Here is a 22187-nt window from a genome sequence, read left to right on the forward strand (position 1 = left end):
TCTTACCCGGTTTCTCAAGGGACATCTTGTGCATCGCGGGAATTACACTTAGCCCTTTCAAACCCTTTTCAGCCTGACGTTGACAAGGCAGTGCCTTCACAGCGTCTTCCGTGGAATTTTTTTCTTTACCCTACACCTTACTCTTTGTTCTTTGACAACCTGTGTGCTCAGCAACAGCTGTTGAGACCACTTACCGAGAAATCGACAGCCCATTTATCAATGCGATTTGTGGTCTAGACGATCCTCCTAGTTCATACAACTCCTTCGACTACCCTTTGCGACCCGATACCCCCGCGGTCCTTCGTCTCGCTTACGCACCCGAAATCGTCTCTTCGGCACACAATTGAGAGCCTCTCCGAAAAGACGGGAAGCTGCAGATTGGTGGGGTACAAAAAGCTGGAATTTTTCCCTTTCTTGATTTCCACTTGCGCAGGTGCCATCTTGCCCCAAGTAGGTGCAGATTGATATCCAGTGCCACCCAAGGTCGTCCGGGTAAAATATCCCGCACTTCAATTTTTCTTTTCCCACACACTCGATCAGAGCTACAGCTCTCAATCCGACATGTCTACATTTTCGTACGCACAAGCCGCCAAGGGCGTCTCCGGGACACCTACCCCATCCAAGACCCCCTCAGAATCCGACAAAATCGACTCCAAACCCGAGGAGCAGACCACTGTTGAGGCTACACCGGATAACGCACCTGCCCCTGCTGAGTCTGAGCCCGTTCAAAAAAACGAGGTAGTAACGGAGGAGAACAAGGACGATGATTTCACCACCGTCACCAGCAAGCATGCCGCTAAGACAAAGGCCATTCAGTCTCGAACATCAAGCCCGAGCGTTCGCACAGGCTCAAAGTCGCGCAAGTCAAAGGAGGATGAATCAAATACCTCCAACGGCAACGCAGATGCTACCGCCGAGAAGCAGGTTTCCAGTGAGGGACAGACCGAGAAGGCCGAAGGTTCCGCAGATAAGTCTACTGAAAAGTCCGAGGATTCCGAGAAAACCGCACCACCCAAGGAGCTGAAGGCTGCTCCTCTCCCCTCAGTCAACATCTGGCAACAGAGACGAGAGGCCCAGGACGCCAAGGTCAAGGCTGTCCCCAAGTCCGCTTCTGCTAGCAAGCCCACCTCCAAGGCTGCCTCTACTGTTGATGAGTCCCAGCAAGACTCCAAGGCCGGCTCTAAGAAGAAGGGTACCGATGGTACACAGGAAGGTGCCAAGGACCGCAAGAAGACTGATGGAAAAGGACGCGATGCCGGATCAGTTCCCCCAGTAGAGGACGCTGCTGCTTGGCCTACTCCCCAAGTTGCGGTTGGCGAAGAGAAGAAGAAGGTCCAGGAAAAGACCGATAAGAGCCCCGTCATTAGACCTCATGGAAAGGAAAAGTGGACACCCGTTCCTTACGTTCCAACTGCTGTTTTTAACACCCCGCTCCCATCTGCCGGAGGCCGTGGAGGTAGACGCGCTACTCGTGGTGGCCGGGACAGTGGCCGTGGCGCCCATGGCAACGGAGCCGCTGCCGACAAGGCCGCCTCTGGACAGGCCGCCCAAGGCGCAAAGCCCACATCTGGAGATCGCGGACGTCACGAGTCTGGCACTGGACGTGCCGCTTCTCTTCCCGCGCAGTCGAGACGTTCCCCCAGCGCCGAAGCTAGTGCTGCAGCTGATGCACGCAAGGCTTCCCAAGCACCCGAGCGCGGCCGTGGAGCTCGCAACGGAGAGGAGAACACTAAGCAGGTGAATGGCGGAGAGAATGCTCCCCGCTCTCAACGTGAGGGCAAGGCCTTTGGAAGAAACCAGGATGCTCGCGCAGGTGACCGCAACCAGAAGGGAAACTTGGCTGTTGACTCCCAGGCTGCAGCACGCGCCAATGACCGTCGCTTTGAGGCCGGCTCTAAGTCGGCCGATGCCACTGGTTTCAACGAGTTCAACCGCGAACGCGGAGAGTTCCGATCTGAGCGTGGAGGTCGTGGATCTAACCGCGGCCGCGGCGCTTACTCCAACTTCGGCGGCCAGAACGCCCAGTTCAATGCTATGTCCAACTCATTCGGTGCGCCCAAGTACTTCAATGACCGTCAGCGGTCACAGCAGCATGGCCTCCCCAATGGATCTCAACAAGGAAACCGTATGCCCCTCCGATCGCCCTCTTTGCCCACTCCCGCAAACATGTACGGTGTTGTTTATCCTTTCCCAGGTGATATCAACGCGATGTATGGCTACGCACCTGCCCCGATGAACGCCGTTCCCTACCCGCAGCAATTCGTTGAGCCTTTCTCTCTTATGAACATGCTCACCATGCAATTGGAGTACTACTTCTCCGTTGACAACATGTGCAAGGACATGTTCCTTCGCAAGCAGATGGATTCTCAAGGCTTTGTGCCTCTGAATGTCCTCGCCAGCTTCAAGCGTGTCAAGTCCCTCACTGAGGACTTTGAGCTCCTCCGTCACGTGTCCCGTCAACTCCGCAGCGTTGAGTGCCAAACTGGTGAGGATGGCGTTGACCGCTTGCGCCCCAGAGACAAGTGGCAGCAATGGGTCCTCCCCGTGGACCAGCGCGAACCTGCCGCCCAGCATGACGGTGCCGCCCCCGCTAGAAAGACCGACGAGAACACCCCGGTTCACAGCCACTCCGAGAACGTTATTAACGGATCCGCTCCTCAGTTTGTCCCTAACGGAGTTGCCCATGATGTCAAGACTTCACTTTCGTCTACTGCCCCCGAATTCATGCCCTCATTGCTACCCACCGCAGTGAACGAGATTGCCAATGTAGGATACCCTTGGAACCCCCCTGTCTCCCTCGAATCCCCGACAACTTCGTTCTATTCGCCATCTTTGCCTTTGCCCGTGAATTACTCATTTATTGACAATTCTCCTCTAGCGCGCGGATTAGATTCGCCGTCCGAACTTCGTTTCCCCTCTGATTTGGATCCGACGGTGGCCCCAGTGAAGTATGTTGAACTCTTTCTTACTTGGTATTTATCTTATGCGAGACATTGACTAACAGTCTTACAGCTTTGGCACAGATTACTCTCAACACCAAATGGCTGGTGCTGATTCATTCATCAACAACTCTTTCGCCGAAGCGCATCACCCGGCGCCCAAGTCGAATGGGAAGGGTCGTTCGTTCACAGAAACGTCGAATTATGTCCCAAACACTTTCAATATGTCCCACGAAGAAAATTTCGATCGCCGAGCCCTACAGGCAAGAAGGTATAGCCTTGGACTGACCCAGCCATACCAATACTGGTCGTTCAGCTTGACAAAACATTTCAATTCGCATTTGTACAATGAATTTAGGCGTTCAGCCCTTGATGATCTTTTGACTCGACACATTGACATCGGTTTCATCGAGCTCATGGAATTTTATCGGAACTGTCTGCTTAACCGTCGCCACATTCCCGACATCGTGGTGTACGACTTGATCGGTCTTTCACAGGATCAAAAATCGCACTGTCACACCCTCGTCTCCAATACGATCCATGAAACCATTGCCAGTGGAAAGATGACCTCAAAGAACCGGGGTAAACTCAGCAAATATTTCAATACCCAGCACGGCGAGAAGGCCTGAGAAAAGTTATCATGAGCCCTTTTTGCATTTTTTTTTTCCTTCTTGAATTTTGCTTCTTTGCGACACGTCTACTTCCTGCTGCTTGTTCATCCTTCATGGCCAACATTATTCTTTTTTTGTTCAAAATGCTCTTTTTGCATGCATATTCACCAACTTTTCTTCTAGAGTTTCAAGTGACCCCTACATTTCAATAATGCGGTCTGGCTTCTCGGTCAACTCGAAGCTTCGGAGTTTTCTCATCTCCTTTTTTCTGTTTTTCATTGCTTTTTAGTCATGGGAGGTACTCAAAACGTTCTGGCGTCCGGGCATGATTTTACTGGCCGTCCCTCTTTCTTTCGATGCTTGCCCCTACGGTGTGCCGGGCCCCCAAAATTCGTTTTCTTCCCACCCTTGACATAGATATTTCCACTACTTTTCTTGTTCCCCTAAAGTTGTGGTTTTCCTTTATCGATCCAGTCAATTTCCGATCCAGGCCTTTCATCGGTTCTGGATCTTAACAAGTATCAGCATGGCACCAACCCAGAGAAAAAGCACATTTCTTAAAAAAAAAAAAAGTCTTGTCTGAGGTTATCTGTGTGTTTCGAGTTTCGTTCATGGTGTCAATCGGAGAAAATGAATCCAGCATATCTACATTGCCGATCTCTTTTATGGGTGACCGTCCCTTGGGTATATCCAGTTCTTCTTTCGACAACTCTTCCGAAGTGGATCGATCCATTTCAGTGCTTTATTCTTCTGTGTAATCTCTGCACAGAAGATCTTGTTTTGTGTACTTTGTTATTTGCATAACTGGGCTATTCAGCTTTTTGTGGAGTAATATGATTGACATGATTGATATGTATACTATGTACTCTAGGATATTAAACTTGTTCTGTAAGGTAGCTGGATAATGTTAAAAGATGTGTACGATACTACATGATGAGAGTCATCTATATAAGGAAGCTTGGAAGTAAAAGTCGCGTCTGATGGAGCGAGGTCGATCATTTCTGCCTCAGGCAGAGAGACTGAGGCAGAGAGATCTTAAACGGAGATAATTCAATCCCGATCCGGCTCTAACAGCTCCCTTTCCCCTCTCTAGCTCTGTTCCAGACGTCAAATCCACCGTTCTTTTCATTTAAACATCTTTGCATCTAAACCCACATTGCCAAGATGGAGGGTGCATCCCGACAAACGTCACGGCTACTCCGGCCTCGTGGCCAGAAGCTCCTTCAGCAACGTCTCACACGAACCTCCACAGTCAGCACCACACCCTTCACCCCGATTCAGCGACGGACCCTGTCAAATTCTTCTCGGTCTCTTGCCCCAGAGTCTCTTTTCAACAGCTTGAAAAGTGGCGGCTCATACAATGAGGGACCCACCAGCTATTTCTCCAACCGCCAAACCCTCCCCGCGAACACCGTTGTGCGATTCGTGCCCCAACAGACAGCATGGATTGTCGAGCGCATGGGAAAGTTCGACCGTATTCTAGAACCAGGTCTTGCGATCCTTGTGCCGTTCTTGGACCGAATTGCCTACGTAAAGAGCTTGAAGGAGGCAGCTATTGAGATCCCCAGCCAGAATGCCATTACCGCGGATAACGTCACCCTGGAGCTTGATGGTGTGCTATATACGCGTGTTTTCGATGCTTACAAGGCAAGGTGAGTGGTTTTTGGTTGTGTGGAATTGGATCAGTCGAAATAAAGCAATCGCTAATACATCGATCGTTCTAGTTACGGAGTCGAGGACGCAGAATACGCTATTTCGCAACTCGCGCAGACAACTATGCGTTCCGAAATCGGTCAGTTGACCCTCGATCACGTCCTCAAGGAACGTGCCAATCTCAATACGAACATCACCAAGGCTATCAATGAGGCCGCTCAGGAATGGGGTGTCGTCTGTCTTAGATATGAGATTAGGGATATCCACGCGCCGGACGCCGTAGTTGCTGCCATGCACCGTCAAGTTACTGCTGAGCGTTCCAAGCGAGCTGAGATCCTCGAGTCTGAAGGTCAACGTCAGAGTGCAATCAATATTGCTGAGGGTCGTAAGCAGTCTGTTATTTTGGCTTCTGAGGCTCTGCGCTCTGAGAAGGTCAACCACGCTTCTGGTGAAGCCGAGGCTATCAAACTTAAGGCTGAGGCTACCGCGCTAGGCATTGACGCTGTTGCCCGGGCCATCCAGGAGGGTGGCGAGAATGCTCAGAACGCTATTAGTCTCAGCGTCGCTGAGAAGTACGTTTCGGCTTGGTCGAACTTGGCACGCGAGGGCACAGCTGTTGTTGTTCCTGGGAATGTTGGAGATATGGGTGGCATGATTGCTAATGCCATGGCTGTCTATGGCAAAGTCAGCGAAACACAGGCCCGGAGTTTGGCTAAGAAGTCTCTTGGAGTCGAAGACAACTCTCAGTCATCGGAGACACCACAAAACAGCCAGGCGCCGACATTTTTTGAGGAACAGGTTGAGCAGAACACCGCCTCGAACATTGCGGATGAGGGAATTGAGATAACCGCCAACGAACACAAGAAATAGGCGTCTGTACTTCATCCAGCCGACACGCGAACGACGATTCCTCTCCTGATGTGACTTTTATTCCCTCCACTTTTCCTTTTTTCTCGCACGCCACTCTGCTCTTCCACATTCCTGGATCGGGCTTACATGTATCCACCACTTCCTATTTCCATTTCTTACTTTTCGCGCTCTTACTACCTGTTCTCTTCCCATTGTTTTCTGGCATTTATTCAGGAGTCTTCCAAAACGCACGAGCTTGTGCATGTGGCATCGAATTCGCCATATTGGTTTCCTGTATGTGTACATAAAGGGATTGTTGGTGATCAGGGAGTCTGCGAGGAAGGAGAATATCTCAATGTACAATTATTATCTTACGTTGCCTTCAAGGAGTTGTCCCCTGTGAGATATTGGATGTAAACGGTGGACCTGTGAATTTCTATTTACGTTCTCCCATCTGTGACACATCCTGGGAAAGCCCTAGCACGTTGTGTGACTGGATAGAAGAAGCTGAGCATTAGACGACCAAATAACATTTGATCGTCAACAGATATTTTTTTTCCGGAGCAAACCACACGAGTCATTCCTACAGTAGTGAGGCTCATGTGATCTACTGTACGAGGTCACAATGATCCCAGAGGATCGATCACTCGTTTACCTAGGTCCAGAGCGACATCGACGGGTCATACGGCTCGGTCATTTTCGTCAGTTACACAGGTTCTCATGGCGAGCTTATCAATTTGCAACAGATATCACAGGCAAAATGGAGGTCACTAAAACAACTTTGCAAGTGCATTGCCAACGGCTCTTAGTTAAGAAAGTAGTCTCCTTCAAACCAAAGACAGACAGGAGAGAAGACGTACCCGGAAACAAAATCAAGCAGCACCCGATGGAGGAATAGGTTCAATATCAAACCTGATCTCAAGTGAACAACTCTTCTCCCAGGTCACAATCCTAGAAATGTAATACGTACCTCTAGGAAAAATCTCCAACACCAGATAAACCGCACACCTCCCAATGCGCGTACCCAACAGACCCTGGTACTCGGGTGTATTGTACAGCCAGATTTGCGGATCCTTAGAAACCGGAGGCCAAGTGAGACCATTGCTCGGGGAATAGAGACTATTATGCACGAACATGCCAGTATCGATATTGACAATATCACAAACATAGAAGTGTCGCAATGTTTGGGGGTCAGCAGTCTCCTGCATTTGAGCTCGGGCAATCTGCGAAAACTGAGGCCCGTCAATTCTGAATATTGCCTCGGCAACGAGAAGTCCCTTTCCAGCTAGGAGGGTGTAGATGTTTTCGGCACCAGCAATCCCGAGAGCACCCTTGGCGTCGGTTTGGGCTGCGGAATAGTCGTAGATTGCTTCATCGGCGTATCCGAGCGCGACGGCGTCTTTGGAAATTTGCGTTGGGAGTCTGCGCTTTTCAGAATCGATGTACCAGTTTTCTGCTACGAGGTCGTCGATGGTTAGGGTGCTGGGTTGGATTTGGCATGTGGTGTCTGTTGGGTCTTCGAGCCATCGTTGGCGAATAGCTCCTGCGACTTGGATTTCGCCATATCGTTGTTCTGGGGTGGAAATTGCTGGGGGCGTTTCTGGAGTTGGGATTGGAAGTACTGGGGGAGGAATTGGGGGAAGCAATGGCTGCTTTGAAGGCTCCATAATGGTTGTTTGTTGATGGGTTGAATGAGGATGAGGATATTAATAGTATGTTGGGGCAGTGTTATCAGGTTGAACTTGTTTACACATTTCATGCAAAGAAGAAGATGGACAATGACAACAATGACTCGGCAAGGAATAAGGACAAAGACAATGTTGACGACTGAATCATAGAAGGTTCCGCCGAAAGTCACGACAAAGATGAGCCACTCTGTTTCAGTATCTTTGTGTTCCTTTGTGGAAATCCATGTTCAAATGAACAATCCCAACTCAGATGACAATAAAAGCCTGGGGATTTCCACCTGATCGAGTCTTTCTTCCCATCTCTCACCCACCAGCTTTATATCAGAGGGTTCACGTCTTTAGACCATCACACTGTCTGATTCTCACCCACAACAATGTCTTTCACCAAACCCAACCACCTGACCTACGAACAACATTTCGAGCGTGACTGCGAGTATTTTCAGAAAGCCTTAGAGAGAGAGGCGTACTCGCTCCATCATTTGGAAGATCGCCGGGCAGAGACCATTCAAGTTATTTGTGACTTGATCGTTCAGTTGGAGATCCTTGGATATCTTGCTGAGACTATGGCCAAAAAGTCCCCGATGTGTCCAACGGTCCTGATTAGTCCTCCTGGTTATTTCCTTGGTGAATTCCAGCAGTTCTGTCGTGCAAAGATTCTGCCTGCTTTAGTTAGGTCGCTAACTTACCTTAGAGAGTCGACCACTATATATCGTGATATCAACTACACAGTTGCTGGTCAGCTGGAGGCGATCCATGAGGACTTGACTTTTATCTTGGATTGTCGCGAGTAGCCAGACTGTGTTGGATTTTGTTTTCTTTGGTTCTGCTGAGGATAGAGTAATCTATTTGACTTGGATGCATATATGCTGCTCAATAAGATTGTCTCAAGAGGGCGTGGCCTTTGGGTAGTCATAAATAGTCCATTGTATTGGTTAGATAAATAAAATGGTTCATCATGGCTCATATTTGAAGTTAATGTCATAGTTTAAGAAGATCTTTAGCGTAAGATATGTCGTTATCAGAGTAGTTGGTGTCTATAAGCTTGCAATTCGTCGCCTACGACGTACATGACCTGTTTGGCTCTGCTTTCGTGTCTCTTGTAGTGTTGCCTCTAATATATACACCATTTCCCATTCCCTGGCTTCTATATATATTGCATGTGAGATTGATTAAGTGGATAGATTACTCAAGTGGCGGTCGATACATCACATACTCATTTTCGAGGCGGGATGAAGAGCTATATTTGTACTTTCAACTCCATATCACACTTCAATTCGCCAGCAGTTGACTACCAGGCACACCGTATACATATTTTGAGTAGAACAGGCCCAAAAATCCAAAAAATACCGTCAATCATAAAAATACTTAAGTGTTTCACTGTCGCCGATCTACTGCCGCTTCCCCCCACTTCAACCAAAGTCTACGAGTGTTGGGTATTTTAATCCCTCCCCTTTCCCTCTTTTCTCTTTTATTCTTCTACATTTCATCTCAAAACCATTATCATCATGTCTAGCTCTGGTCGGGGATACACTACTAACAGCTCCGGCACCAACAGCCAGGTATGCTCCCCAATTTCCCATCCTGAGACAAGATAGGCAACATCTTTGTATCAAACATCAATATGACACTTACAAATCTTAAGGGCAACCACTATTGCTCTCGCGACTACGGCAGCAGTGCGTCCAACTCCAACAGCTACCACTACTCCAACAGGTAAGTACTTTTGAAGCTGCCATAGGGAATTGAAACATCTTGACTGTTTCTAGTAATGGATCTTACTACTACTCCAACCCCAATGGAAGCACCTACTACAACACCGGGTCGGGAAGCTCGACCTACACTGCCCCCTCTGGAGGATCTGGATCCGGTGGATCCGGCAAGAAATAAATTTTTGATATAAGTCAGACATATGATGAATGATTAACTTGTGAATAACCAATGCAGATTTTGCTTTATAAATATGTTGTGTTGATGTAGTTGTATTAAGCATATCTAGTACTCTCTAGGGCTGTAAGATAATCTTCACTCAATGCTCACATAGAAGTACTTGTCTAACCCTTTAACCACCTATTTCATAGAGGTTCTTTTTTTAGATGATATAATCTGTATTTTACGGCTTCTTCACTATCATCGGGAGATTTTGGTCTTTCACCCCTCCTTCACCAAGATATGACGCCCAATGACACTGAGACCCTCCAGGACTAACATGACTTTATAATTGAACTAGGAACATGGCATATACTGATTCTTCAGGAATGTTTGATCTTCATATTCTTACTATCATTCATTAATGACAAGGCAGTCTAAGTATACATCAAGTGACCATACTTTCTGGTATATAACTATGTTTGCCCTATAACACTTTGTTTCGTGAAACCAGTAAGCAGAAAAAGATACAAGATAAAGCGTATAAAATGACAATGTTACCCCTTAAAAAAGAACATCAATAAGTGCTAGTTAACTGCTAGCCCTTACTGTAGTTCAAAAGACTATTAACGCGGGAGCTCGGACCAGGCAAATCTGGAGCTCGCGACTTTTTGGATTCGCGCCCTTTTAATCTCCGGTCTCATCTTTCATTGAGCTTGATATTTTTTTTTTTCTTTCTGAACTCTTGTGAGGAATTCCTTTTGGCTCTTTGGTGCCATGTTACACGTCAAATTCATTTAATTGCCCTAAAAACCAGCCGCGATCCGACACGCCGGGTTCCCCTCCTCTCGGCGCCGCACATTCGTGTTGATACGTGTCGCACGACCTTATCTCAAGACACGGTCACCCAACCCTTCCAGAAACAAGCGGACAAACGTGATTCTGCTCCGGGACTGGCGCGATGCATATCATAAAGCCGGTTTGGCTTACCCATGGAGGTACGAAGCTTGATCCTGGTTTTCTTTGCTCGACGGAGACACAGTGCCTCATGAGCGCGGAATCAAACCATCCCATGAAAGGACCAAATTTGCTAACGTGATTGCTCTGATAATAGGTGAACGTAAGGATTTCGAGGTTTACAGCTGCGATGTGTCTCCAGATGGGAAGCGACTGGTTACAGCTGCAGGAGGTGAGCCTAGCCCTTTTTGCTTTGCGGTGGAAGGTCACAAAGATCACGCACCGTTGAGAGAATCCTCGCTGACATACTGGCTATCCGCTTAGATGGATACGTGCGAATCTGGTCAACAGATGCTATTTACGGCACCGGGACTCCCGAACTCGAGGGCAAGCCAAAACAACTGGCGTCCATGAGTAACCACTCAGGCACAATTCATACCGTTCGATTCTCACCCAACGGGAAATACCTTGCGTCTGGCGCCGATGACAAGATTGTCTGTGTTTATACACTGGACGCCAACCCTCCTACACACTCGACATTTGGTATGTTTTGGACACACTGGATATGGAGAGATGGAGGCAGACACTGACAGCTGCGGGAAAATAATTAGGTACCGATGAAGCACCCCCCGTTGAAAACTGGCGCACAATTCGACGATTGATCGGTCACGACAATGATGTTCAGGATCTCGGATGGTCTTTCGACTCATCGATATTGGTCTCTGTTGGGTTGGATTCAAAGGTCGTGGTGTGGTCTGGCCATTCATTCGAAAAACTGAAGACGATAGCGATCCATCAAAGTCACGTTAAAGGCATCACTTTCGACCCAGCAAACAAATATTTCGCAACTGCTAGCGATGACCGGACTGTTCGCATCTTCCGATTCACCTCCCCCGCCCCGAATTCTTCAGCTCACGACCATATGAACAATTTTGTCCTTGAACAAACCATCACAGCTCCATTTGCCAATTCTCCTTTGACAGCCTATTTCCGTCGTTGCTCTTGGTCACCTGATGGTATGCACATTGCAGCTGCAAACGCTGTGAACGGTCCTGTGAGCTCTGTGGCCATCATCAACCGTGGATCATGGGATGGCGATATCAACCTGATTGGACATGAGGCACCTGTTGAGGTTTGCTCGTTCTCTCCACGACTTTACGCAACAGAGCCACCCAATAAGAAGCAAGCCGATGGGCAGCCTGTACCCCAACACCACATTACCGTCATTGCTTGTGCCGGTGGAGACAAATCCCTTAGTATTTGGATTACGAGCAACGCACGACCGATTGTAGTTGCGCAGGAAATGGCTGCCAAAGCTATCTCAGACCTGGCATGGACTCCTGATGGAAAGTGTCTATTTGCTACTGCTCTAGATGGCACAATTGTGGCAGTCAGATTTGAAGACGGCGAGCTGGGCTGGGCCACGGAAATGGAAGAGAACGAGAAATCACTCACTAAGTTCGGAACTAATCGAAAGGGCGCCGGTATCACAGAAACCACCGACAGCTTGTTGTTGGAGGAGAAGAGCAAGGCTGGTGAGATCAAGCATGTTGAAGGGAGAATGGGTGCGCTGATGGGCGATAGTGCTGAACCTACTACTGAGCCTACTGCTAATGGAGACAAAGCCACACAGCCATCAAATGGGACCACACCTGCTCGGGCTGTTTCTCCCGAGGCTACGAAGACCCAGACGAATGGAACTCCTTCGACGCCCGCCGCTACAGAAGCAGAGAAGCCTGATCCTTACAAAGCCAAGTTGGAAAGACTTAAGCAGCGCCCTACGTACACCAAGGAGGGCAAAAAGCGCATCGCTCCATTACTAGTCTCCGGAGCTGGCGCCGGCGAGTCATCCCTCCCGCAAGCCCGTTTGATGGCATCTGTTAGTAATCAGGTCAAGGCTGACGCCCCGACTACTATCGTTGATCTGTCAAAACCCTTCGATGGTCTACCCAAGGGTGGCCTGACTGCTCTTCTTCTTGGAAACAAGCGCAAGCTGGCCCAAATAGAAGGCGACGAGGATGGAAGCGTAGAAAAGCGTGTTGCACTTGCCAGTCAAAACGGTGCAACTCCCATTATGGCCAACACTCCGGATGGCCTTCTACCCGCTCAAGTTCAATCTGCCGTGACCGGTCAACAGCCAACTCCTGAATTCATTCGTCCCGCAGTCACAAATCCTTGCATGTCGGTCAGCCAACTTCGTCTGGCAGTCCCTAAAATTCGCAGTCACATTCTCCGCGCGCTTGATTCGAGCGGGAAACCGACCGAGTCACCTGGCCCTAGTACAGACTCGAGTTCTACAAAGAGTAGGGTGGATGTGGTTTTCGAAGCTCGGAACCCATCACCAGCAAGTCTGACCGGTCGTGCTGTGGACCGCGAGCCAGTGCGCCTGACATTGTTCCGCGGAGATCAGCCATTGTGGCAGGATTTCTTACCGCGGGCCGTTCTGCTTGTGACTGGTAATCAAACCATGTGGGCAGCTGGCTGTGAGGATGGATCAATCTATCTTTGGACTCCGGCAGGTCGTCGTCTGGTAAGTGCGCTTGTTCTCGAGGCACAACCTGTTATCTTGGAGTGCAACGGACCATGGATCCTATGCATATCCTCTGTGGGCATGTGCTATGTCTGGAATGTGAAGCATATGTCTTCTCCTCACCCACCAATCTCCCTCCAGCCAGTCCTCGATGCTGCGATTCACACTCTAGGCGCCAACACCACCGCCGCTCCCGCAGTAACAGGCGCCCGCATTAACTCGGAGGGCCGTGTTATTGTTTCTTTGTCCAACGGCGAAGGATACTCCTACTCTCCATCCATGTTCACATGGCAGCGCATCTCGGAAACCTGGTGGGCTGTTGGCAGTCAGTACTGGAACACCACAGACGCACCCGTGAGCAACTTGCAGGCCAAAGATGCACAACAAGATAACAAGGATGCGAAGGCAGCTGTCGCAGCCGGCATCATTCCTTGGTTGGAGCGAAATACCACAAATGAGACCCTCCTTCGCGGAAGAGCATACTTCCTCCAGCGTCTCATCAAGGTTTTATTGTCACGCGAAGGGTATGAGACCTTTGAGTCTAGCGTATCCATTGCTCATCTTGAAAATCGTCTCGCTGCTGCTCTGTCCCTGGGTGCCAAGGAAGAGTTCCGGCTGTACCTGTCTATGTACGCCAAGCGCATCGGTGCCGAGGGTCTGAAACTGAAGGTCGAGGAGCTCCTCAAGGGTCTCATTGGCGGTCTTTTCGAGGACGAAGATGATGCCAGCGAGGGAGTCTTGAAATTGCAGGCTAATGAGCGCGAAGGCCGTAACTGGCGCGAAGGATCTGATGATCTGTGTGGCTGGCCACGGGAAACACTGTTGAAGGAGGTGATTCTAGCACTTGGTATGTTTTTGTTCTTTCCGATTTTCCTTTCTTAACGCTTCAATTACTAACGAACGTCTAGGCAAACACCGTGACCTTCAACGTGTGACAGTACCTTATGCCAAGCTACTGGATATGGTCGACACCACATCAGAGCATGGCGATGCAATGGATCTTTAATGATGTTTTCTTGCTATCTTTACCTTTCTTCTGGTTTTGCCGGCGTTCAACAAGTTCGGGGCTGGGTTAGCCAAAAGGGTTTGCATTATTTTATCTCTGCTGAGGCGAGATCCGAGATGATATATCTCAGTTGGCGTATTTGTATCATAGGTTCTCTAAGGTCGTTCTTATTTCAAGTCAACCTATTCCCATCTTACTATCTGTTCTTATAGGATCAACATTGAACTCATAACCCTCTAGGGCTTTACAGTATTACGTACGTGACACCCACTTCAGGGCTCCAGGGGCAGTGACGTCGTCAGGGCTTGACTCTCACGTGGGCGGTGTATAGCTCTGCAGGCAGAAAAATCGATATCTGGCGCGAACAGCATCAACTTTGCTTTTTTGATAGCAAAAAACACGCATTCATTTACTCCCTTTTTCATTCATTGACCTTGTCCACTACTGTGGGCAACCGCAATCACGTCTTCCACCTCTTCTATCCTCTTCCTTCGTATCGTCGATCGATCCGCAGCTGGTCCTGCATTTGGCGCGCTCCATCCTTGTTCCCGCTTCCGCCTTTCTACTTCCCCCCACCTCCCACCTCTCTTCTGTCGCTTCTACTCAAGCAAGAAGAAAAAATCCAATAAAATGCCTCCCAAGAAGCAGCAAGTTCAGGAAAAGGTCCTCCTGGGCCGTCCAGGAAACAACTTGAAGAGCGGTATCGTATGTGAGCTAGGCCCCCACCCTTTCTTTTTTTTTTCCTTCCCTTTTTTCCACACAGCACAGTCCACTTTTTAATTCCGGAAAACTATTTAAACCCCCTTGCCCCCTTTCCTCTCACTTTTTTTTTCTTCTTCTCTTCTCAACCATGGACTAACATTATGGCTTCAGGTTGGTCTTGCCAATGTCGGCAAGTCGACACTCTTCCAGTCCATCACTAAGTCCTCCCTCGGTAACCCGGCCAATTTCCCCTATGCCACCATTGACCCCGAGGAGGCCCGTGTCATCGTCCCTGATGAGCGGTTCGACTGGCTCTGCGAGCACTACAAGCCCAAGTCGCAGGTTCCCGCTAACTTGACCGTGTACGATATTGCCGGTCTCACCCGCGGTGCCTCGACCGGAGCCGGTCTGGGTAACTCTTTCCTGTCGCACATCCGCGCTGTCGATGCCATCTTCCAGGTGGTTCGCTGCTTCGATGATGCTGAGATTATCCACGTTGAGGGTGACGTCGATCCTTGCCGTGATCTGACCATCATCAACGAGGAACTCCGCATCAAGGATATCGAGTTTGTTGAGAAGGCTCTTGACCTTCTTAGCAAGCAGACTCGCCGTGGAGGCCAGTCTCTGGAGATGAAGAAGCTCAAGGAAGAAGAGGCTACTACTGCCAAGATCCTTCAGTTCCTTAAGGATGGCAATGACATCCGCAAGGGTGACTGGAACCCCAAAGAGGTATGTTGAAAATTTTTTCCTTCCCTTTCTCCCCTACCCAACTCCTTACCTGATGAATAAGAGCACTGCTCGAAATTTAACCCAGCTCGTTGAGTGCCCTCATTAAAAGGATACTCACAATCCGAGGGCACCTTGAGAATAAAAGTTATATGCTGAAATTGGAGTCCAATTCTACATGATTGCACCACTCAAACTCTTTGAGAATCTCATGCTAATTAATTTGGTTATAGGTCGAAGTTATCAACCCTCTGTTCCTCCTCACTGCCAAGCCTGTTGTGTACCTTGTCAACCTGAGCGAGAGAGATTACATCCGCCAGAAGAACAAGTACCTCCCCAAGGTCTTCGAGTGGATCAAGACCAACTCTCCCGGTGACCCAATCCTTCCCGTCTCGGCTCAGTTCGAGGAGCGTCTGACCCTCATGCACGATGATGCGGCCGCTGAGGCTGAGTGCAAGTCCCTTGGCACTAAGTCCGGTCTGCCTAAGATCATTACTACCATGCGTCAGTCCATGAACTTGGGCAGCTTCTTCACCACTGGTGAAGATGAGGTTCGCCAATGGACTATCCGTAAGGGCATCAAGGCTCCCGCTGCTGCTGGAGTCATTCACACCGACTTCGAGAAGACCTTTATTCAGGCTATCGTGTACAACTACGCTGCTCTCCGTGAGTACGGTGATGAAAACTCTATTAAGGCTGCTGGTAAGATTATGACCAAGGGCAAGGATTACGTCGTTGAGGACGGCGATATCTTGCTCATCAAGGCCGGTGCTGCTAAGCACTAAGTGCACATAGACAATAGTTCTCTTAAATGATACACTACTGTGGATGAGTCTTAATATGTTTTCCGATTGTAGATTTTTTCATCTGTAATTAAACCAATTTAATTTGACTTGCCTGGTGCAAATCATTAGCTCTGTATTCGCAAGGTTGGAGATGTTTGTGTCGTAGGATAAACCTAATTTCCTTTTTGTATGTTGTAGATGGTTCAATTGACTTGATGTTTGGAGACCACATGAAGTCCACAACAGCTCATATCTACAGCGCAAGATCATCCATTTCATTCTGTTCTGAGCCGTCTAGCATCAAGTAGAAAAAAATGTAAAGCACTCTATCAATCACGTGATCACATCCCCCGCGCATCCCACTTGCGTATCAAGAGCTTGATTCTTATATTATCACATCCTCAACCAGCATCATGTTTAAGAAAGAGTGAGTTAAATCCTTCAATTAATGTGCAGCAATCCAACAGTTGGTCTAATGACTTGATCGGAGCCCCTACCTGTCAAATGGGATCACAAATTTCCCTCCGTTTTGATGCACCGCAAAGACCGCAGGAGCTGTCCAGTGCTCCCTATCAACATATATACACCTCCTACAGGATAGATCTTGCTGCAAAGGTCTATGAAATACACCAGCTAACATCCATACTCCATCTAGTATCCCCCCAAGCAACCGGTCTAAGGTGAAGTCCTCAGTGCAGCGCGGTCTCCGCCAAAAGCTGTTGGAGACATACCCAGGCCTCGAGCCCTTCATTGAAGATATCATGCCCAAGAAAGCCTCATTGGAAGCCGTGAAACTGTACAGTCCCCGATCCCCCTTCGATTCCAGCAACCCCGGCTTTCAACATGAATCCGCCGTGCATCTTTACAAACTCGAAGCTAACAAACCCCAGTCCCGACCGCGTGACCCTCTACACAATAGACTCAACCCCCCTCTTCTTCCAACCCATTGACGGACCCCCAGTCCCTCACCTCCGCCTCATCCACGCCTACCCCACCGCCATCCCGACAATCCAGATCGACCGCGGTGCCATCCGCTTCGTGCTCTCCGGCGCAACGCTCATGGCTCCCGGTCTCACCTCGCCCGGTGGCCGTCTACCTGATGCCGAGCATGCGCTTGAGGCTGGGCAGATTGTTGGTGTTAAGGCCGAGGGTAAGGAGGAGATTTGTATGGTTGGCATGTTGAAGGTTGGAACTGAGGAGATTAAGAGTAAAGGAAAGGGTGTTGTTATTGATGAGGGGCATTATCTTGGTGATGGACTTTGGAGAATGCATTTGGATTAAAAGAATATTGATGGGATTGGGCGGGTTTGGACTGGAACTATACCTCTCTGCACGTATGATGATTACTTGTATGTGTTGGATGATTTAAATGAAATATTCCCCTGGACGAGGATCTGGATTGGTTCAATTGGTCAATTGGATAGATGGATTGAATGTAGATGGATTCTTGTATCGAGGCTGTATAGGTGTTGGGTGTTTGAATGGAGATAGATTCTTCAGGTATTGAGGCTATTAGGGTAGCTGTTAATGTACGGAGTACGGAGTAGTGCTTTGCATTGTTATATATAGAAGTAGATGTATCTGCTTTGTGGGGTGCAGCTTCTTAGCTTTAAATACCCACTTCCTCATGTTTTGGACGCAGTCAACATATCACGATGGCTTCTAAGGGCAGGAAATACCGGCTATGGTCTGACCCGGTAAGTCAATGCTAGCGAATTTATGCGAGCAAAGCAATAATTTAAGACCTTTCAGCTCGATACGAGTGTCCCGCGGCGGCAATACTGGGACTAATTCGGCCCATACTATATCGTCAGAGCAAACTTCAATGCCCAGGTAAAAGACCAATGGGTAGGAACTTTGGATGTCTCATATATGGGTCTGACCTTATCCTAGGGCGATTGGTACTGCAAGCATATGTATCGCTGTAATGCGGACGCCGAATCCTACCACTACCTCAACCTGTTAGTATTTGCCTTGCTTCCAACAGGATCCAGGAGAGTGGCGCGGCCACGGGGACTGAAATATAAAGGACAAAGAATATAATGTATTTACATTTTCTACGCAGGGAGACTGGTCCCCGATGCTCTAGGACACGATGAGTTTTCAATACTCGTGTGGTTTAACAAATACGTGAATTGTATCCTTCAAAGATCGCTTGAAGTTGAAGACCACTCTGGAATGTACCTCTGAAACAGGTCCCGGGCTGACGTCCACGCAAGCAGCTCTGGGCTATCTTGAAGAGCCCGGAGAGTGTTGTTGATCTCAAAGCGAGGGGCATTTTCTTGAACTCCCCAACGGGTATGGACACCCCATATCTCCTCCTGGAATAGCGGAAGAAAGGGATGCAGCGGGTTCGTCGCATCAGAGACACACATTTCCAGCCAGCGAGGAAATGGGATACCTTGCAGCGGGTGAGAGCACTGTCCACTGATCAGGCCAAAAGCTTCCTGAAGATCTATGGATTCTGGCTGTATCAAATTATAAGCATGGCCCACATTCTGTTCGGAGGCAGCGATTCTCAGCATCGCATCCACCACGAAATCCACTGAGGCAAACGCTTTACGCTGTCCCGATACAATGGGATAATAACCCAGCTGAAGACAAGATGACATGAGACAACCGACAAAGTCACTCGGGTTCCCTCTGCCCGTCTGACTGTGGCCTAGAACATACCCGAGACGGATGATGATCGCTGGCGAACCGTTGCGGATGGCATTCCAGACCACGTTTTCCGCCACGAATTGGCTTTGCGAATATCCCGTGTCATACTGTAGAGCCGCGATGTGGCCCAGTGGTCGCTCATCCTCCGAGACGGTTTTGGTTCCTTGGACGAATCCTGTCGGGCCATACGCGGCGATGCTGGAGGAGTAGACCAGCCGTTTTGGTCGGGAGTGATTGGCAAATCTTAACAGCTCTAATGTTCCCAGAACATTGGATGCTCGATGGCAGGAGTACGGCTGGATGTAACTGATCAGTGCCCCTAAATGGAACACCACACTCGACCAGGTTGCATAGTGATCGTACTGTTCTTGCGGAAGGCCGAGGTGTGGGAGTGACAGGTCGCCGGGGATGGCGATGATTTTGCTCTCCTGAAAACCACGTAGTTTGTACTTGTCTAATGTTTTCTTGATGCGTAGCTGAGCTGCGTGCGCGTCCTGGGCGCGAACTAGACATGCGACTTGAGTGACCTGCGGTGTAGATAGGAGTTTTGCGAGAAGGAAGGCACCGACAAATCCCGTGGCTCCGGTGAGGAATACTCGGCCTTCTGAAGCGTCCATCCAGTCGATAGTCGGTTTGAGACTGGGCTGTATGTCTTGGCCCAGCAACGAATCACGAGCTAGGTTGCTTTTTTCCTCTGCTACGTTTGGCAAAACTGCTCCATCCTTGAGCTTTTGCACCAGCTGTACAAGCTGACCAAGTGTAGAATTCTCGTATAGGGCCCCAGATCGCAGCTCAATTCCTAGCAAAGCTCGAATTCGGCCGATCATATATGCGACTTGCAGTGAGGTTCCGCCCTGATGGAAGAAGTCATCGGAGGAATTCAGGCGGTCTAATGGATACCCCAGTATCTCGAGCCAGAGCTTCTCCAGACATGTTTTCACGGAGTCAGCCTTTCCGCTTGAGTGCACTTGACTCTCACGCCTGACTTTAATCGTTTCCATATACAGCTGCTCAAGCTTCTTTCGGTCGTACTTTCCTGTCCTTCCTAATGGAAGCTCCGCGAGAAACTCAACACGAGGTGCTGGAAGGTGAGGAGCGCAGTTGAAGAATGCTTGTGCTACGGTTTCCCGGTCGATACCACTGCTCTCCGGTACAACATAGGCAACCAGGACTGAGCCCGTGTCGGCATCTTCGGGCTCGACCTTGACAACTGCTGCGGCGGAGGCGAGATTCGTGCCCAGGATAATATTTTCGAGACCCTCTAGCTCGACGCGATGACCCCGGATCTTGACTTGACGATCGCGGCGGCCGACAAAATTGTACAAACCAGACTCATCGACACATACGATATCGCCTGTCCTGTAGGCATGACGCGGAAATCCCTTCGCGAGATTTTTCAATGGAAGATGTGGAGGATTTATAAACGATTTGGCGTTGGCCAGTGGATTCCTACAATACCCTCCACCAACTGCTGCACCGGCTATTACCAGTTCGCCTTCGCTGCCCGTCGGAACTGGACTGAGATCTTCGTCGACAAGGAAGAACTGACAATTATCGATTGGCTTCCCGAGTGGAATGTGGCCGTTGTGAATATCTGCTATAGTGATCACATGCGAGATGACAAACACGGTACACTCTGTCGGCCCATAGATGTTGACTACTCGCTCCGGAGGGCCGTGTTTGAATATCTTCCGGATCACCGACACGTTGATCATCTCGCCACCGGTCATTAGAGTGTGGATGGTGGAAAATGCCCCCGGGCAGGTGTTGATAATTGTGTTTAGCAACGCAGTGGTAATAAACACGATCTCAATTCGGTCCTCCCGGAGGCTCTGTGAAAAGAGAACGGGGTCTATAACTATCTTATGTGGATAGACCACCACCGTCCCACCTCTCAACAAGCATACCCAGATTTCGAAAAGGGTGATATCGAAGACGATATTGCCGATATGAGCAAAGCGTTCGCCCTCTTGAAATGGCAAGGTGGAATCAAATGCCAAGTTGATGATTCCGCCAGCTAGAATCTGGGCGGCTTTGGGATCCCCCGTTGTACCTGAGGTGTGGAGGATATGTGAACAGCTTGATGGCCCATTGGAGGAGACTTCAAAATCCTCAGATATTTCAGGGTCCAGCGTATGGTCCACAAGGATATTGTTGACCTCTAGAGATCGACTACAATTTTTGATGTCCACTAAAGTCAGCTTGATATCCAGGTGTTTGAGAAGCTTCTGGAGGAATATATCCGGTTGCTTTGTGTCCAAGGGGACGCAGGTCCCGCCGGCATAGATAATGGCAATTTGCGCCAATATATGGTTGACTCCTCGGGGGATGGCGATTGCAATTGGAGTTCCTGGCTCCGGTGCTTCCAGTCGGATCAGCTGTGCGAGGTGGAGGGCTTTGAGGTGCAACTCCTCATAAGAGACGGAATTCCTGCCATGTTCTATGGCTATCGCTGGGCCAAGAAGTTGGGCCTGTATTTTTAAAAGAGGAGCAAGCCCAATATGCCTCAGAAACTTTGCATCAATCCTCTCACGGAGGAGAGAGGACGACATAGTGAAATCAGGACAGAAATGTGAAACACAGACCAAAGGATGCCGCCTCTGGGGTTTATAGTGGTGGTTCAGGTTATAGGTACAAGGTTTTATTGCCAATCATCCAACCTAATTATCCCCAAGAGTCTACGTCCTTTTGTTGATACTATCATTATTATATGGAAGTCCTACGTCTGTTTGGTGTGTCACGCGATCTAAACCAGTAGATTCTGGCAATGAAGAGATCAACAGATCGTGTCACCCACAATGCCTTGGTCATGATGCAATAGGAGATGTAGTATAAGAGCTAAAATCATGTTGCAGATCTTGAGCAGCAGGCTTTGTAGAATTGATATTGAATCCAGAGGCTGTTACATGAGTGAGGAGGATATCTGTGCAGGATCGTTTTGCATTTTACATATATCCCTTCAAATGTTGTATATACCTCTTGCCACGTATAATTCAGCTCATTCTGAAGCAATGTATTGTAATCTAACAGCCTAGAAGCTTGTTTTCTACATACGTCATCCCAGTTCGAAGTTAGGGCTGTTGGATAAAGTTGTGATACGTTTCACGATGGCGTTATTCAAGCCGTTACCTATCTGGGTAAAGACATGTGGGAGTACCCCGCTGCCAGAATGGCGACACCGTACAGTGGCCATCGTTGTAGCGTACAGTATATC

General features: G+C 49.0%; 8 protein-coding genes across 8 annotated transcripts; 6 read left to right on the top strand and 2 right to left on the bottom strand.

The window, feature by feature from the left end:
• Positions 1-561: 561 nt before the first annotated feature.
• PGRI_033390 (La domain family) lies at positions 562-3568 on the top strand (the record flags this gene model as incomplete). Its single annotated transcript, XM_040791052.1, has 2 exons — positions 562-2948; positions 3013-3568. 2 exons carry the CDS (start codon positions 562-564, stop codon positions 3566-3568), a joined length of 2943 nt encoding a protein of 980 aa, XP_040644108.1.
• Positions 3569-4714: 1146 nt separating this feature from the next.
• Positions 4715-6073, top strand: PGRI_033400 (SPFH domain-containing protein; the record flags this gene model as incomplete). Its single annotated transcript, XM_040791053.1, has 2 exons — positions 4715-5202; positions 5275-6073. The coding sequence occupies 2 exons, from the start codon at positions 4715-4717 to the stop codon at positions 6071-6073; spliced, it is 1287 nt and encodes a 428-aa protein (XP_040644109.1).
• An 851-nt stretch (positions 6074-6924) lies between these two features.
• On the bottom strand, positions 6925-7719 carry PGRI_033410 (uncharacterized protein; the record flags this gene model as incomplete). The annotated part of the gene is made up of 1 exon (XM_040791054.1): positions 6925-7719. The coding sequence occupies one exon, from the start codon at positions 7717-7719 to the stop codon at positions 6925-6927; it is 795 nt and encodes a 264-aa protein (XP_040644110.1).
• Positions 7720-9361: 1642 nt separating this feature from the next.
• On the top strand, positions 9362-9627 carry PGRI_033420 (uncharacterized protein; the record flags this gene model as incomplete). Its single annotated transcript, XM_040791055.1, has 2 exons — positions 9362-9453; positions 9507-9627. 2 exons carry the CDS (start codon positions 9362-9364, stop codon positions 9625-9627), a joined length of 213 nt encoding a protein of 70 aa, XP_040644111.1.
• A 940-nt stretch (positions 9628-10567) lies between these two features.
• Positions 10568-14099, top strand: hir1 (putative histone transcription regulator Hir1; the record flags this gene model as incomplete). The annotated part of the gene is made up of 5 exons (XM_040791056.1): positions 10568-10604; positions 10721-10795; positions 10888-11106; positions 11175-13940; positions 14002-14099. 5 exons carry the CDS (start codon positions 10568-10570, stop codon positions 14097-14099), a joined length of 3195 nt encoding a protein of 1064 aa, XP_040644112.1.
• A 630-nt stretch (positions 14100-14729) lies between these two features.
• On the top strand, positions 14730-16312 carry PGRI_033440 (YchF/Obg family ATPase; the record flags this gene model as incomplete). Its single annotated transcript, XM_040791057.1, has 3 exons — positions 14730-14804; positions 14973-15530; positions 15761-16312. 3 exons carry the CDS (start codon positions 14730-14732, stop codon positions 16310-16312), a joined length of 1185 nt encoding a protein of 394 aa, XP_040644113.1.
• An 843-nt stretch (positions 16313-17155) lies between these two features.
• PGRI_033450 (translation machinery-associated protein 20) lies at positions 17156-17593 on the top strand (the record flags this gene model as incomplete). Its single annotated transcript, XM_040791058.1, has 1 exon — positions 17156-17593. The coding sequence occupies one exon, from the start codon at positions 17156-17158 to the stop codon at positions 17591-17593; it is 438 nt and encodes a 145-aa protein (XP_040644114.1).
• Positions 17594-18456: 863 nt separating this feature from the next.
• Positions 18457-21525, bottom strand: PGRI_033460 (non-ribosomal peptide synthetase; the record flags this gene model as incomplete). The annotated part of the gene is made up of 1 exon (XM_040791059.1): positions 18457-21525. One exon carries the CDS (start codon positions 21523-21525, stop codon positions 18457-18459), a length of 3069 nt encoding a protein of 1022 aa, XP_040644115.1.
• Positions 21526-22187: the final 662 nt, after the last annotated feature.

This window comes from Penicillium griseofulvum (assembly GCF_001561935.1).
Source record: "Penicillium griseofulvum strain PG3 chromosome Unknown contig_85, whole genome shotgun sequence".
Taxonomy (NCBI): domain Eukaryota; kingdom Fungi; phylum Ascomycota; class Eurotiomycetes; order Eurotiales; family Aspergillaceae; genus Penicillium; species Penicillium griseofulvum.